Source organism: Salvelinus fontinalis, chromosome 9 (assembly GCF_029448725.1).
Source record: "Salvelinus fontinalis isolate EN_2023a chromosome 9, ASM2944872v1, whole genome shotgun sequence".
Lineage (NCBI taxonomy): Eukaryota > Metazoa > Chordata > Actinopteri > Salmoniformes > Salmonidae > Salvelinus > Salvelinus fontinalis.
This window is the reverse complement of record NC_074673.1, coordinates 33894710-33909903: the sequence shown is the minus strand read 5'-3', so window position 1 is coordinate 33909903 and position 15194 is coordinate 33894710. Positions and strand designations below refer to the sequence as shown.

Genomic DNA, 15194 nt, shown 5'->3' with positions numbered 1-15194 from the left:
GGCAAGATGCAGTAGATGGTATAGAGTACAGTATATACATATGAGATTAGTAATGTAGGGTATATAAACATAAAGTGGCATAGTTTAAAGTGGCTAGTGATACATGTATTACATAAAGATGGCAAGATGCAGTAGATGATATAGAGTACAGTATATACATATACATATGAGATGAGTAATGTAGGGTATGTAAACATTATATTAAGTGGCATTGTTTAAAGTGGCTAGTGATACATTTTTACATAATTTCCATCAATTCCCATTATTATAGTGGCTGGAGTTGAGTCAGTATGTTGGCAGCGGCCACTAAATGTTAGTGGTGGCTGTTTAACAGTCTGATGGCCTTGAGATAGAAGCTGTTTTTCAGTCTCTCAGTCCCTGCTTTGATGCACCTGTACTGACCTCGCCTTCTGGATGATAGCGGTGTGAACAGGCAGTGGCTCGGGTGGTTGTTGTCCTTGATGATCTTTTTGGCCTTCCTGTGACATCGGGTGGTGTAGGTGTCCTGGAGGGCAGGTAGTTTGCCCCCGGTGATGCGTTCAATAATAATAAAATACAAAAATAAATAGGAGAACTCCAATGTTATTGGTTAATGGATGGAATAATTACCCACCTGTTTTATAATTCAATGTTGAATGACCTCCAAGTTCTCTTTGGCAAGTTTTTGAGATATCAATAGACAGCAAACCAAAATACAGAAAAACTGTTGAGCAATTAATATTGAGGGGAATGGGAATCTGATATATGGTTTATAATTTACAAGCTCTAGATAAGTCAGTGAGCACTAGAGATGTGGCTAACTGCATTACATCATAAAAATTCCTTACTCAAGCACTAAATTATTAAACTAGGGGTAGGATTAGGGTTAGGGTTGTGTTTGAGGCTAGGGTTAGGGTTGAAACCGGATGTGGACATGGTAAAGGTGTGGCGTCAGTATGCATGTGTGCGTGCGGGCGTATGTATAGTGTGTGCGTGCGTGTGTGTGTGTGTGTGTGTGTGTGTGTGTGTGTGTGTGTGTGTGTGTGTGTGTGTGTGTGTGTGTGTGTGTGTGTGTGTGTGTGTGTGTGTGTGTGTGTGTGTGTGTGTGTGTGTGTGTGTGTGTGTGTGTGTGTGTGTGTGTGTGTGTGTGTGTTGAGGTGTCAGAAGTATGAATGAATGTGTGGGTAGAGTCCATTGTGTGTGTGCATAGAGTCAATGCAGGAAGTCTGAGTGGCCATTTGATTAGCTATTTAGCAGTCTTATGGCTTGAGAGTAGAAGCTGCCTGTGTGTGCCGTTTCTGTGACTTCTGTTGCACTGACAGCTTCCACTCTTGCTTGCGACAGAATTGAGTGGGGAAAGTTATTAATGCTATCAAAACCATAGAAACTCTTGGTGGCAGAACTCTGCAAAGGCAGCCTGAAAAGTAGCTGCATAAATATAGGGACAAAATCACAAAATTGGCAACACTGATTATATTCCGGTCTCCTGCTGGTCATTATCCTTCCTCTTACTGGGACAGTTATACCTACATTTAACACGGTACCTCTTTGCCCAATGAACATTCGCCTTTGTGTAATGATTGAACTCCCAAAGCTTGTGCTACGTTTATTTTGAAGGCACGTATAAATAACAACTGCACGAGGACAGACAGTGACTGACAGGCTGACACACACGTCACAGTTACAAGTAGAGTAGCTAGCTAGAAATTGTGCAAAAATTAGTTTTTCAAAGATTTGAAAGAAAAGAAAAGTAGACAATGAATGTAGGGTGTTCCAGCAAGAGTGGACATTGAAATATTTCTTTATTGAGGTGTCAGGGAAAGCTGTGTGCTTAGTGTGCAAAGAGAGCATCGCTGTCTTGTAAGACTAAGACTTATCCCGACACTTCTAGATGAAGCATACAGAGAAATACAGGAATATGTCTTCTGAGCACAGGACAAGTGCATCGAAAGAGTTTCTTTCTCAGTTCTCAGACTTTTCACAAAACTGCATTCAGCAAACAACGGAATTGCGAGAGCTAGCTATGTACTGTCCCACAAAATTGCTAAACATAGCAAGCTATTCGCTGAGGGCGAATTCATTAAAGAATTTTTAATTGACTCTGCAGCAATACTTTGCCCCGACAAGAAAGAGCTGTTTGAAAATGTTTCCCTGTCAAGACGAACAGTGACATGGCGTGTTGAGGACATCGCAGAGAATATGGAACAACAGTTGAAAGACAAGGTAACCCATTTCAACTATTTCTCCTTGGCCCTGGATGAGAGCAGTGATGCACGTGACACGGCGCAGTTGATATTATTACGAGGCATAACCCCAGACTTTTAAATTACAGAGGAGCTTGCTTCAATGCAGTCAATGAAGAGCACAACCACAGGGAAAGATTTATTGGAGGAGGTTAATAAGTGTGAGACAAAGCTGGGACTGAGTTTTAAAAATGTATCCAGTGTGACCACTGATGGGTGCCCAAACTTGACAGGAAAAAAAATTGGCCTTTTGAAAAGGATACAAGATCAAGTAGCTGAGCTGAACCTAGATCAGAAAATTATTTTCTTGCATTGCATTATTCATCAGGAGGTGCTCTGTAAATGTGTTCTGAAAATGAGCCATGTTGTTGATACAGTCACTAAAGTGGTAAACTTCATAAGAGCAAAATCTTTAAAACACAGGCAGTTTGTCTCACTGCTGGAAGAGACAGGGTTGGGTCATGCAAATCTCCCCTACCACACAAACGTGAGATGGCTGAGTTTGGGGAAGTGGCTTAAGGGTGTGGGACCTGAAGTCAGAGATTGCTGAGTTTTTGCAAATGAAAGGAAAATATGTGGATTTCCCTCAACTGCAAGATAAAGAATGGTTGGCTGATTTTGCCTTCACCGTGGACATCATGGTCCTCATGAATGAACTGAATTCGAAACTACAAGGGAAGGGACTTTTTGCACATCAGATGAACAGCCTTGTCATAGCCTTCAAGGGAAATTACTCCTCCTGACCGGCCAAGTAGAAGCCAACAATCTCACCCACCTTCCAACACTTCTAGTCTGTTCCCTATCAGATGGCCAGCGGGAGAACAGTGAGTTTTCTCATCGTTTTGAGGATTTCAAAGTGTTGGAAAATGACATGCTGTTGGTTTCCTCTCCTTTCACCTTCAATGTGGATAACGCTCCCACTGACCTGCAACTTGAGCTTATCGATCTTCAGTCTGATGCAGTGATTGGAGAACTATTCAAAACAATGTCACTGACGAGGTTCTATGCATCTCTCGATGAACAAAACTTTCCAAAGATTAGGAGTCATGCTCAGAAGATGTTTGTGCTGTTTGAGTCAACCTATGTATGTGAACAGACATTTTCAGTGATGAAATATAACAAGTCAAGGCACAGGTCATCTCTTACTGACTCTCACCTCTTAGCAATCCTGCGCATAGCAACGTCAGAAACTATACAAGACTTCAATGCTCTAGTCAATGCCTATCAGAGACTTCACTCCTCACACTGATTGAGTAGTTTAAATGTAATGTAGAGCTCTCTCTCTTTCTTGTTTTTGTGCATACCCATTAACAAGAGTTATGTCCGTGGTGGTGAATGCACAGTGTACTTTTCCCTACGTGTAGTTCATTCCATGTTTGATAATGAAAATACCTACCAAAAGGAGAATATGGTTGTGGTTTATTTCTGTGCATTTAAAAAGTAAAATAAGTAACATATCTGGATGTGATTTACAGTAGATATATCTGTCAACACATTCATACACATAATGCATAAATCTGTAATATGATTCTGGCCCTCGATGGCAAAAATATATTCTAATGTGGCACTCCATGGAAAATTATTGCCCAGGCCTGATCTACACTGATTGAAGTTGATTTAACAAGTGATATCAATAAGGGATCATAGCTTTCACCTGGATTCACCTGGTCAGTCTATGTCATGGAAAGGGCAGTTCTTCATGTTTTGTATACTCAGTGTATATTCCAGGAATTGTTATACTATAAATGACTCTCAAAAGATTTTGGCTTATTTCAGAGATAAATATTCATATCTAGATAAATATTACCCGTTTTTGCATGTACATTGCTGTTGAGGGCTTCCACCATTTAAAAGTAGTCAACTGGGTGGGGATTTCTATGGGTTAGGACTTGAGAGTGATTATTGTCAAATTGGGTTGCCTATGTGTTGTAAATGGCTTTAAGCTATCAATGCCATGTAGTTGGCACAACAGATGATGGCGCTGCCCATGCTGTCACAGAATGGCACAGATAAAGATTAAATCCATCTCTGATTTATTTACGATATTGGGATGCCCTCTACTGTATGTTTATTTACTCAACTTTTATAATTCAAACATTTCTGCATGTAAATATGAACTACCAAAGTACTCCAGCACACACCAATTCAGTCAAGATCTAATTGACTTATCAATACCCCAGGAGTAGTGTACATGAATTGTAGGGTTAGGGTCAATTATGTATTATGTAGCTCATTGGTTAGGGTCAGTGTACATGAATTCCAGACACAGAGGTGTCTCCATCTGCTGGACGGTGGCTTCATTACAACTCCAATCAGGCTGGTGAACAGTCTGTTCTGTTGGCATGGTTCGCCTCTTATTTCCACTTACATTCAATTAATTCCCACACTTTGAGTATAATATAGGAAACATAAGTAGGACTTAGGCCTGGATTCAATCAGATTGAGTGGTAACCCCTGTTAGTCGACAAACGCATAGCTTTTAATTGCTTTTGTTTAGGCGAGTCGGAGGTGTAATTGCGTTAGAGCTGTCAAATCCACAGTTGGCCCGGCCCCTAGCGATATCTATTGCCGATATTGCCATTTGATGCACCGAGTCGCATTAGTAGAAATCCCATTCAGCTGTTACAAATTCGAACACTGACATGTGTGATGTAATCTACAGCTCGAGTACGAAACAAAAAAAGTATGAAATGTATGCAGTACTTTATGTCGCTGATTAGGCTGATATAAATCCATATTATTTACACTCATTATTTTTTATTTGAGTCTAATAATTTTTTAAAGCCTACACTTTCTCGATCTGAATTTCTAGTGCGGCTGGGATATAAGTGCGGGTGTGGTTTCACGACAATGAACGCAAGAGCAGCCGGTCACAGATTTGACAGCTCTAACAAACCTTCTAAACAAAAGCAATGAAAAGGTTGTTGGCTAAAGCAATTTACCGCTGATCTTAACATAGGCCTGTATCAGATAGGCCTAGGGAACCTGTATAGTGTATAAAAAGAGACAGACAATACAGAGGCAGACAGAAATTAACAGCCCATTACAAGCGGTAAATTTTATTATGGGATAACAGCACATAAAGCACATCTAAAATCGATGTGTCCAATGCACTTTTAATAAAGGTAATATTAAAGGTACAGTTTCTAAGTACAATATAACAACATTCATATTAGAATGGAAAGTATTTAAAAGACAACATTACATTTCTTATTTTTCTTTACAGCTGTATTTACAAAATGAATCAAAATACGTATTTCCATATTTAAGAATCAGACAAGAAGGAGCAAGACTACTTTTGTGAATAGACTACCTGCTAAAGAGAGTTCAAAAGAGCTGGATAAAAAGGTACATGATCATCTGTTCCCATTGTAAGATCAGTAGCAAACATGTGACTTAAAAATTTGTGACAACCACACACTGGTTTCGTCTTTTTTCCCACAGTTCATACTCCTTTCGCATGAAGCAATATCCCACCCACACTCCACCCTCATATTAAGTTACCCCAACCCCTTGAGCTCACATTAAACACAGAACATTAAAGAAACTCAGATGTGTTGTATGCATATTTTGCATACACATATGAATAGTTGAAATACAATGCATTAGTCAATTTTCTGTTCTCAATAAAGAAATCAAAATGTTATGATCATAAAACAAAGTGAAAAACATCTATGTGGATTGTCCATTCTTTTGTAAAATCCAGAACCTGGTTCAGCAGGTCATCTTTTATGCAATATTGTCAGCCAGAATGTAAATCATCGATTTGACCATTTTACATTACATCCTTCCCAGTTACGCTACTCAGATAAGAGGGAGAAACTTATTTCTATTAACTGTAATATCTATCATGGTGCCTTAAATAAACAAGGAAATTATCTAGTACTTATAATGACAGAATATGAAAAACGTTGAAACACATGAGTGACAGAGTTCACCTACTTGTGCAAATACATTGTCAGTTGAGTACATGTTTGGAAAACAAAACAAATTGTACCATTTATGCATCATGTAACACTGAGAGGCACTCAGTGTAGTACATTGTGTATTATTGCAAGCATATACTGGCTGATATTTGCTACAGAGTGAAAAGAAAAAGGTTAAAAAAACGTGTAACCTCTAATGGTGATATTTTTCATGTACATTTTTAAAAATAGCACAACTGTGGTGCCAAAGTTCTAAGCTGGTCTCAAGAAACTAATGTTTCAGGGCAGTCTAACTTTGAAATAAAGAAGCTATAAAATGACAATGTTAAATGGACAATTGCACAGTACTTTTAAGTAAAGTACTACACAGCTAAAAGGTAAATACTCAGCATTTGCCAGTATGACCAGCTACAGCTTCAGCAAGTGGTTTTTACAATCAGAACAAATAAAAACACAATACTGCTGTTTCAGCCTGCAGATTTTTTTTTCAGAAATCAGAAAAGCAACCTTAAATAACCTGTTAATTAGCAGATACTGGATTCACTAATCATTTTAAAGTGAGAAGGAAATAAGAGCCTTATCCCAGGACTAGCACACTGATACAGGTACTGGCTGGGTATTGAAGTAAATTTACCACTATCATAATCATTGTCATGATTATTTATTGAGTACTAATATCAAATAATGCACCAATACTCAATGAAATTAATGAACTAATAGGGTTGCCTAGTCTAGGAATCAGGACATTGTCCACAAGCACCACACATCAGGATAACACAAAATAAATGTTGGCACACCCTACCACTATCAAACTAATTCTAAAGGAGAGAAGCATACTAAAAACAGAGATATTGTACAGCATGGTGTATTTGATAAACTGATACATATTTGCACTGAGTAGGCCTTAGTAGCAGTATTTTCTTCTTACCTATACAGAATGAAGTTACAAAGTTACCTTTATACATGTGATCAATAATAACATTACATATTGTGGATTAAAAGCAGAGGATGAGGGAGAGAGAAAGAGAAAGAGAGAAATTAATATATACAGGCCAGGCCATATGTGGTTGTTACCCTCCACCTGGGAACAGAACCAGTCAAATATACAGCCGAAACAATAACAACCAGAACAAAATAACACAAATTAAAACCAAAAGTGATAAATTAGAGGTGTATTTACATGCAGATGTCCAAAGCCTAAGCACAAAATAACAAATAATACACCACATATATTATTGCTTGACATTCGTTTATGGCTAGAAGTTTTTTTTTCCAAAAACATTTTTGTTTGTTTTTTTGACTATACAGTATTCTAAAATGTATTGTTATCTTAAAACTGTATCAGATGTGCTTTGGAAGATGAGAGTATTGTTAAAATGCTATGAAATTGACTTATAGATCTGGGTAACACTTTAAAACTTCAAAAGACGGCACAGTTGTAAACATGACATTACACCTATCATTACAATCTATATTCTATGGCAAATAAATAGGAGTCCCATGCCTCAGGCAGTCAAAGCATCAACATAACACGTATGACAAGCAGGATGGTGAGTTGTTTGCTGTCTCTTTTCATAACAATTATTCTGCACTGAACACACACGACTGAGTGGTTAGTCATTTGCTCCAGCGTGCTTTGAAGGACTATAAATTGTATAGAGGCATTATGTCATGCTTATAACACTTGAGCACTACACGGGATGGATCAATCTCAGTGTTACCGAAACCTTTCAAATCCAGGGAACACTAAGCCTTAACAGACTCATCATCCACATAACCCTGTTCCTCTTAGTTTATTAAAAAGCCTTGTCTGGGGTTTGTCTTATGCACACAGTGAGTAAACAAACACACTTACACACACGCACACTATTGCTTGTTTACACGAGTGCCACAGAGAGCAGAGACAGAAGGAGCATATGGTGTTATTTACATTGATAGACTAGCAGACTCAGTGATCCTTTGCTAAACATGTCTCAAATGACAGCATGCATGATGACTTATCCCCCCACACCATGTGGGTGCAGAGATGTTTGTTGAAAGTGTCACAGACACAAAGGATCCAATGCCTCTGATTTATCCCCATTGTCTAATCAATACTGCTAACGAACTGTAGACGGAACAAAGACAAAAAGGACATAACAACACAGTGAACAGAAAGTGGTAAGAAATGACTGCTTTTTGTTCTGGGTTGATGCTGCAATTGCTTGACAAAGAGACCTTTCATTTAGGACCAGTTTGATCGATATAGAGACAGAGAATGACATCTGTGTTTCAGGAAATGGGATTCCACTCTAGTGGCTTCCCGGCAGAAACCCGTAATAGTTACACAAAGCTACCACATAGTTATTGGCTGAGAATATGCTGCTTCCCCTGTCTGTCTATGTCTTTTTCTGTCTGTCTGTTAACTCCCTGAGCATCCATTTCTCTCCCACTGGGCCACAGGCCAGGCCCGCTGTCACCTGGATTGTCAATCACTGGTTGAGACAGACTGGGTTTCACTGGTTAGTAGTCTGAGGCTACTGGTGGTCACCTAGGCCAATACATATCCAAATAACATTGGACCATTTCAGAGATTATTACTTAGGTACAGCATTAATACAGCCTAAAGAAGAAATATTTAATATTGCGTAAGTATATTTGGTTTATCTAACAAAGAGGGTAATCATAATCATAAGTTGGTGACATTGACCCTGGTGACACCATTTTAGTCCAAATGTAGTATGTTATTATTGGAATTGTATGTAATATAAATAAACTGCATATCAAATAAAACATATTCTGTATAGCCAATGGGAAAACTGACTGTAAACATGGGAAAATAAAGTTTGTGTTTATTATGAGCTTGACTTCTAGGGCATAGTTAGAATTTCTGGTGTTTAACCAACAGCTCCTTAAGTACTGTACATCAGCAATGGGAAATACTACTCAGCAATGAATTTCACATGTTCTTCCTAACCACTTATTATCGAACATCCCTGAACAACACATGAACTATACCTAATGAGGACCAACAACCCAACAGAAACATTTTCAAACAGAAAGCGTAAAATAACTCTTCCCTGAGGGGTGACAGCACAAGACTTTCTGTCTTGTACAAATTGCACGGCAGAGGAATCATCGTGTGCAAACAGAAAAACAAACCAAACCACTATGGTAAGGGTTGTGTCAAAACTGTAACCATGCTGTGTTGGGTAATCTAAAGGGATATCAGGATTATAATGGGAATTCTCTACAAGCCACCACTGACTTTTCTGGAATGTCAGATCAATCCATTCTATATTCTGGACAGGTAGACGGCAACGCAGGAGCACAAACTACTGTATGGCACATCCAGGGTTTTTTCTACCGCTTCTCTACCACACTGACAAGAAAGACACACTAAAAAAAACAGAACCACGACAACGAAGCATTGACGATAGCACTTGTTCTACCATTGTCATGTTTCTTTCCTAGTTATACACTACAAACAACAGCTTCTCTAATTATTGCGGGAATATAGTAAGTGCTACCTGACTTCTCTTTCTCTCCCCCTCTCTTTCATGAGTTTAATTGACTATACATGTTACAAAAATAGAAGCTTTACTACCAGACAAGGCTTTGAATATTACAATTCCTTCTTCCCATTTCCTTTTCTGTCCCATAACAAATGTCATAGCTGGGCTGAGGCCTTAGGGAAGAGACAGTCACAATCACTCCTCCAAAAAAATGCTTATGTGTGAGGCTAACAAGATGGATCAACAGCTGGTCAGAGAGGTCTGTGTGTGGACCGCTCTCTAATAGGCATTATATTTTTGAAGACCTCCATCACCTGGCCTGCTGTGTCACTACTCTCCACTAGATGGAGACGTTGGACTGAGCACAAACGAGCAAACATCTTGAGTACCAGGTTCATGTGTGCTTTTGTTTGAGATTGTATGCCTGTGTGTCGGGGGTGTTATGCTAATAGGTGATGGGGTGAATGTGACCTGCCTGCCTCTCCAGACCATACCATGCTAGCCATCTCACAGGCAAACCCAACCTAACCAAACCAACCCAACCTAAACAAACCAACCCCCACCCAGACCAGCAGAGTCTGCAGCTCTCAGGACTAGCCTCTGTGACCATGGTTCAACTGGTATTTCTTGTGCACATGCAACACATCACTAGGTAATATACAAGTCTTAAATTAAAGAAAGGTGCAAATAAAAGTGCCTTATCAATTCAACAATTAAGAATAGTCGGACTACTAATTTCATACATGTTATTTAAAATAGAATCTATAAACATGACTTTTTTTGTATAGTAAGTACTTATGACCGTATACCCTGTAGTATATTATAAAACAGGTGGGATGGACCCTTATCGTTGTGGCGGTGCCCAATGTTTCTCCAGGGCATCTGTCCACACAAGGTTCAATAGCAGATGGCCTTACATGATTTCACTAAGCAACCATGATGGATGGAGTCTTTGACAGCTAAAATCATTGCGTTTTGACTAGAATTACCAGAATTCTACTTTTCGTTTTAGACGATTGTCCATAGAGAGGTGCCGTTTACATTGCCACGCAGACGGAGCCTCTCTCAAAGTCACTGCGAGTTTTCATTCTAAGCACTGCATTCCAAACATACAACTGAACACAGGAGAACAGGGTCTGAACTTGACCAGGACAAGCACATTAGCAGCAATACATTTCCATTAGGAGATTCTAACATAATCTTTACCAAGGATTAATGGAGGATACACATGCCCAGACAGCTATCTTCGTTAGGGTATATGATACAGTATAGATTTAATAACAAATAAATATTGACATGGATATGTTTTCCAATGCAATGAGACATTGGATATTGGAGCTTCAGAGGGGAGGTGGAGAGCCAGATCATTGGTGCTGAGGAGATTTTTAGGTTAGGCATGTGCATAGCCAAATTCAATATAATTTTGTCAATACAGTAAATTCTGTTTTGTAGAAACAAGTCAAAACAATGAGTGCTAATCAGTGTGAGACATCCTGGGAACATGCTGGAATGATGTGCATGAGAGGGTCAAGTTCATTCAGAGAGAAAGCATTGTCTCCAACTTCTCTTCATGTTCCTTGAGCTTAGAGTCCCCCCTGGGTTCCAAACAGAGACAACTAATCCCAATGAAATAAATGGAGAAAATCATACACCCACAACCCTCCCCTCAAGAAAAAAAAGAAAGAAAAGTGTGCAGCGTGCCGTCCGTCCTGGTTTGTGCAGGGCACCGTTAAAGTGTCTCAGATTCATGCTCCCCATGACATTCCCCACGGTGGCCACGCTGGCACCTGGCAAGGCTGCTGGCTACCCGTCAACGGGCATGGACTGCTCAAAGTCCGATCCAAAGAGCTCCTTATATAAGGGGGGGAAGTGGGCACGCACAATGTCTGGGTATATTGCTTTGAAAGCCGTCAGCTTCTCGGTATGCCTGCTGCACAGCGCTCGCAGTGTTGACACCTTGCATATCAACTGTGTGGGGAAAAGAAAAGAGACAGGCTGTTATTTAGATTCACAGTAAGGCAAGGACATGGAGATCTCATGAAGATCTCTTAATTCACTCTCACAAACTGACCGGGAAATACTGATACAGGCACACACCAGAGGGGAATCTTGACACCTCACCTTATGGCGCTTGTACACCTTTCTTACATACAGTATCTGCGTATCTCTGCTCCAAAAATCTGCTCACTTAGTTTAGCTTCTGTATGATGCCAACTCTGAAATGTACTTCTTGATTTAATATAATGTTCGTTCAATAGTGGATAACTGCAGTACTGTACACAATCTTTGATGCCCCAGTAGAGTTCCGTTCTATATACTGTCCTTCCGTGAGATGACAGAAAGATGCAATGGATGAGAGTGGGTGTGTAGACAGACAGTGGGTGTACCTTGGTAAGTATGCCATCCTCTCTGTGGTTCTTCTGCAGGACATGCTGTAGTGCCAGCTGGATCTTCTGCTGGAGTTTCTCCACCTTCACCTTCTCCTGGAGCCAGGACCGGTCTACATAGAGAAGAAACACACCCATAATCATCACTGCAAGGTTTTCTGAATCTACTGTGGATAAAGGTGTAATACTCAGTAAAACAGCAACCAGTACAACTGATGACTGACCTCTGTGTCTAATTGAGGAACATGCTGGATGGATGGTTTTCAATGGATGTTTGTTTAGAGTAGTTTCAGGGTAAGGTACATAAGAGACCCTGCAGTGTGTATATGCATGTCTGCCCCCCCCCCCCCCCCGCCCCGCCCCGCCCCGCTTGTGTTTGTACTGCCAGTGACACCTACCTGCAGACATCAACACGAACGCGGAGAACAGGGCAATCTCATCCTCAGACAGGTGCATAGAACACAAGTTCTTCCCAAACTCGAAGACGGAGCTGATCAAGTCGTCACAGCCTGCCACAGCAAAGGATACAGACACAGAGAGATGGTTGGGGATGAGGATGAGGCAGTCTCACTCTTGATCTTTATTGGGAGAAAGGCACATAGGCAGAGAGAGGAGGTGCAGTGCACTGACAGCACAGGGGAGCGTCTGAGGCGGAACTGGCAATGCTTTTACTGAATTTTCCCTCCCAGACTAGTCACATTCTGGCAGTTGGGTGCCATTACGCAACCCAGAACGAGGTCACTAATGAGTCTTTTAGTTAGATCAATTATTGAGGATTGTGGGAGACAGGCTGATGCCAGTGCAGCTCTGGAACCCCATCACTCTGCCTCCCCAGGCCCCGAGCCTCTTCTCTATCTGGAGCAGTGTCTGACTGACTGTCTGACTGTCTGACTGACTGCCACTGGGAGGCTTGTTAGGGAGGTCACACTCATGACACTGAATAGCACAGCATTGTTACTCTTCAGTCTTGCACACACGCACGATTGTGCATACACAACACACAGATCTGCTTAGGCTTTCATACTACACTTTCACACTGCCGCAAGGACACATTCATTTCCTCCAAAGGCATTTGGATGCACGGGAAAATACACTGTGGAGTGTCTTAGTAATGACATGGCATTCAAAAGCAAATGCTATTTGCTTACACCTGCCATATTCTATGGCGCTTCCAATGATGGTTTTGATATAACTCTCCCAAAAGGCACTCAATCTGGATTTATTTATTCCATCTTAACAGGAGCCATATGCAGCAGCAGTGGCTCAGTAACAACTATATTCTGCCATATGTATCCACTGGGGAGAGGAGAGATCCAGGTTAGGCAAGGATGAGTTCTCAGTGTTAGCTTCCTGGACCTCAGAACTTTGTGGAGGGACATAAAGAGATACGCCAACTTTGACTGTTATATGAAGCAATGCATGCTTACACAAACACACACACGCTCACACTTGTGCACACACGTGCACACCGCAATGCACCGCACACACGTGCACAGGATTGAACATTTGGAGCACTTACCTAATGACTTAAACACATCAGGCCCAGCATACTTTCCATCGAAATAGACTGTGTTGTTTTGAGAGTCGAAGGCACGGCACATTCTCACAAACACAACCTCCAAAGAGCCTGCAGAGACAGAAATCACATCATGCTAAATCCGGGTTCTTCTCTTCTACAGATCCAGTTAGAGTTGCCAGTCAGGCATCACTATAGGCCCAACACATCATATGCACTATTCTGTGTTTTCTCCTCTGTCATTTACGTGTTATAACCCCTATTCCTTTTAAACAGAAACCCATGACATGGAACAAGTAATAGTATTCCATTTATACACATTTTTCTTTCCCCCTATAAGAAAGGATGTTGAAACATGATGCTGTATACTGCTGTGCTGTGTGGGACTGGATCAGAGGATAAAAGAGATGTAATAGAAGCTGTTACTGCGCTTTATGAGGTGGCACTGGTTTAAAATGTCACGGTAGACAAGGGATCTCTGTCACCATTTCATTATTACTATTGGCAGTGCTAATGCAAATAAAATCCCAGGGAAATACCCACAGGATGCTGATGTGTGTGTGTGTGTGTGTGTGTGTGTGTGTGTGTGTGTGTGTGTGTGTGTGTGTGTGTGTGTGTGTGTGTGTGTGTGTGTGTGTGTGTGTGTGTGTGTGTGTGTGTGTGTGTGTGTGTGTGTGTGTGTGTGTGTGTGTGTGTGTGTAGTCAATGTGGCATGTAGCTAGTATCTCAGCTCAGGAAAACTGTAGTCCCTCTAATGCAGGGTTCCCCAACTGGCAGCCCGTGGGTGATTGTATTTGTTCCCCCAAGTTTTCTGAACAAAAAAATATAAAAATAACGTTACAAGTGTATTTATTTTTGTATTATTATTTTCTTGTTGCCCATAAAAACCAGCAAATCATCTCCAAGAGATTTTAATTCTGGAAATCTGTTCCAAAGTATTCCCATGCATAATAGAGAGATGTACTGTATGTGATCATATACAAATGTAAGCAAGGTCTTAAATTATTATGTTTTCGTTAAATATTATATCTGTTTGGGCTTCTTGCGATCAATTTGCAGTTTACAAATTATTTGTAATTATGTTCCAGCCCCCTGACCATCCGTTCAATAAAAACTTGTTGATGTTCCCTGCTCTAATGCATATAAGCCTGTGCACTGTTATACAGCAGAGGGACAGGGACAGGGGGACAGATGGAGGAGGCAGGCATGGTGGAGTCTCCTGGCTCTGTGAAACACAGTCAGTCTGTGAGGAAGGCTTTGTGTAGTCAGGTCAGCTACGCCCTTGTGACAACGCCTGAGGGGGAGACGGGAGTTTGAGGGGTGGTGGGGGAAAGACGGCGGTGAGCCGTGTTGACGGGCTGTCATACCTGCTTTCAGCAGCACTATCTGATCGTTCTGACACAGCTCCATGAAGCCGTCGATCCGCTTGGCAAACTCCACCACGTACTGGATGGCCTCTGTGATTTTGATAGCACACAGCTGCCACATGACCTCTCGGGGCTAGAGGGACGGAAAGAGAAAAGGGTTATCTGCTGTAGAACAGATGGGATTAGCTCTGTTGTGTTTGTAGAACAGTGAGGCAGGTAAAGCAGTTCTAGTGTGAGTACTGCTTTGTGGTAGTGATAGTGGTGATGCTGGTGGAAGTGTAG

The 15194-nt window shown here is 41.0% G+C and overlaps 1 protein-coding gene across 3 annotated transcripts in view; it reads right to left on the bottom strand.

The window, feature by feature from the left end:
- Nucleotides 1-5250: 5250 nt before the first annotated feature.
- LOC129862466 (nuclear receptor ROR-alpha A) overlaps nt 5251-15194 on the bottom strand; it is a 311180-nt gene continuing 301236 nt past the window's right edge. For all 3 annotated transcript variants that reach the window (XM_055934178.1, XM_055934177.1, XM_055934179.1), the window contains 5 exons: nt 14913-15045; nt 13549-13656; nt 12428-12538; nt 12030-12142; nt 5251-11610 (listed from right to left, as the gene is read on the bottom strand). In XM_055934178.1, coding sequence (XP_055790153.1) covers nt 11446-11610; nt 12030-12142; nt 12428-12538; nt 13549-13656; nt 14913-15045 — 630 coding nt within the window. In that variant the 3' untranslated portion in view covers nt 5251-11445. The remainder of the gene's footprint in view (nt 11611-12029; nt 12143-12427; nt 12539-13548; nt 13657-14912; nt 15046-15194) is intronic.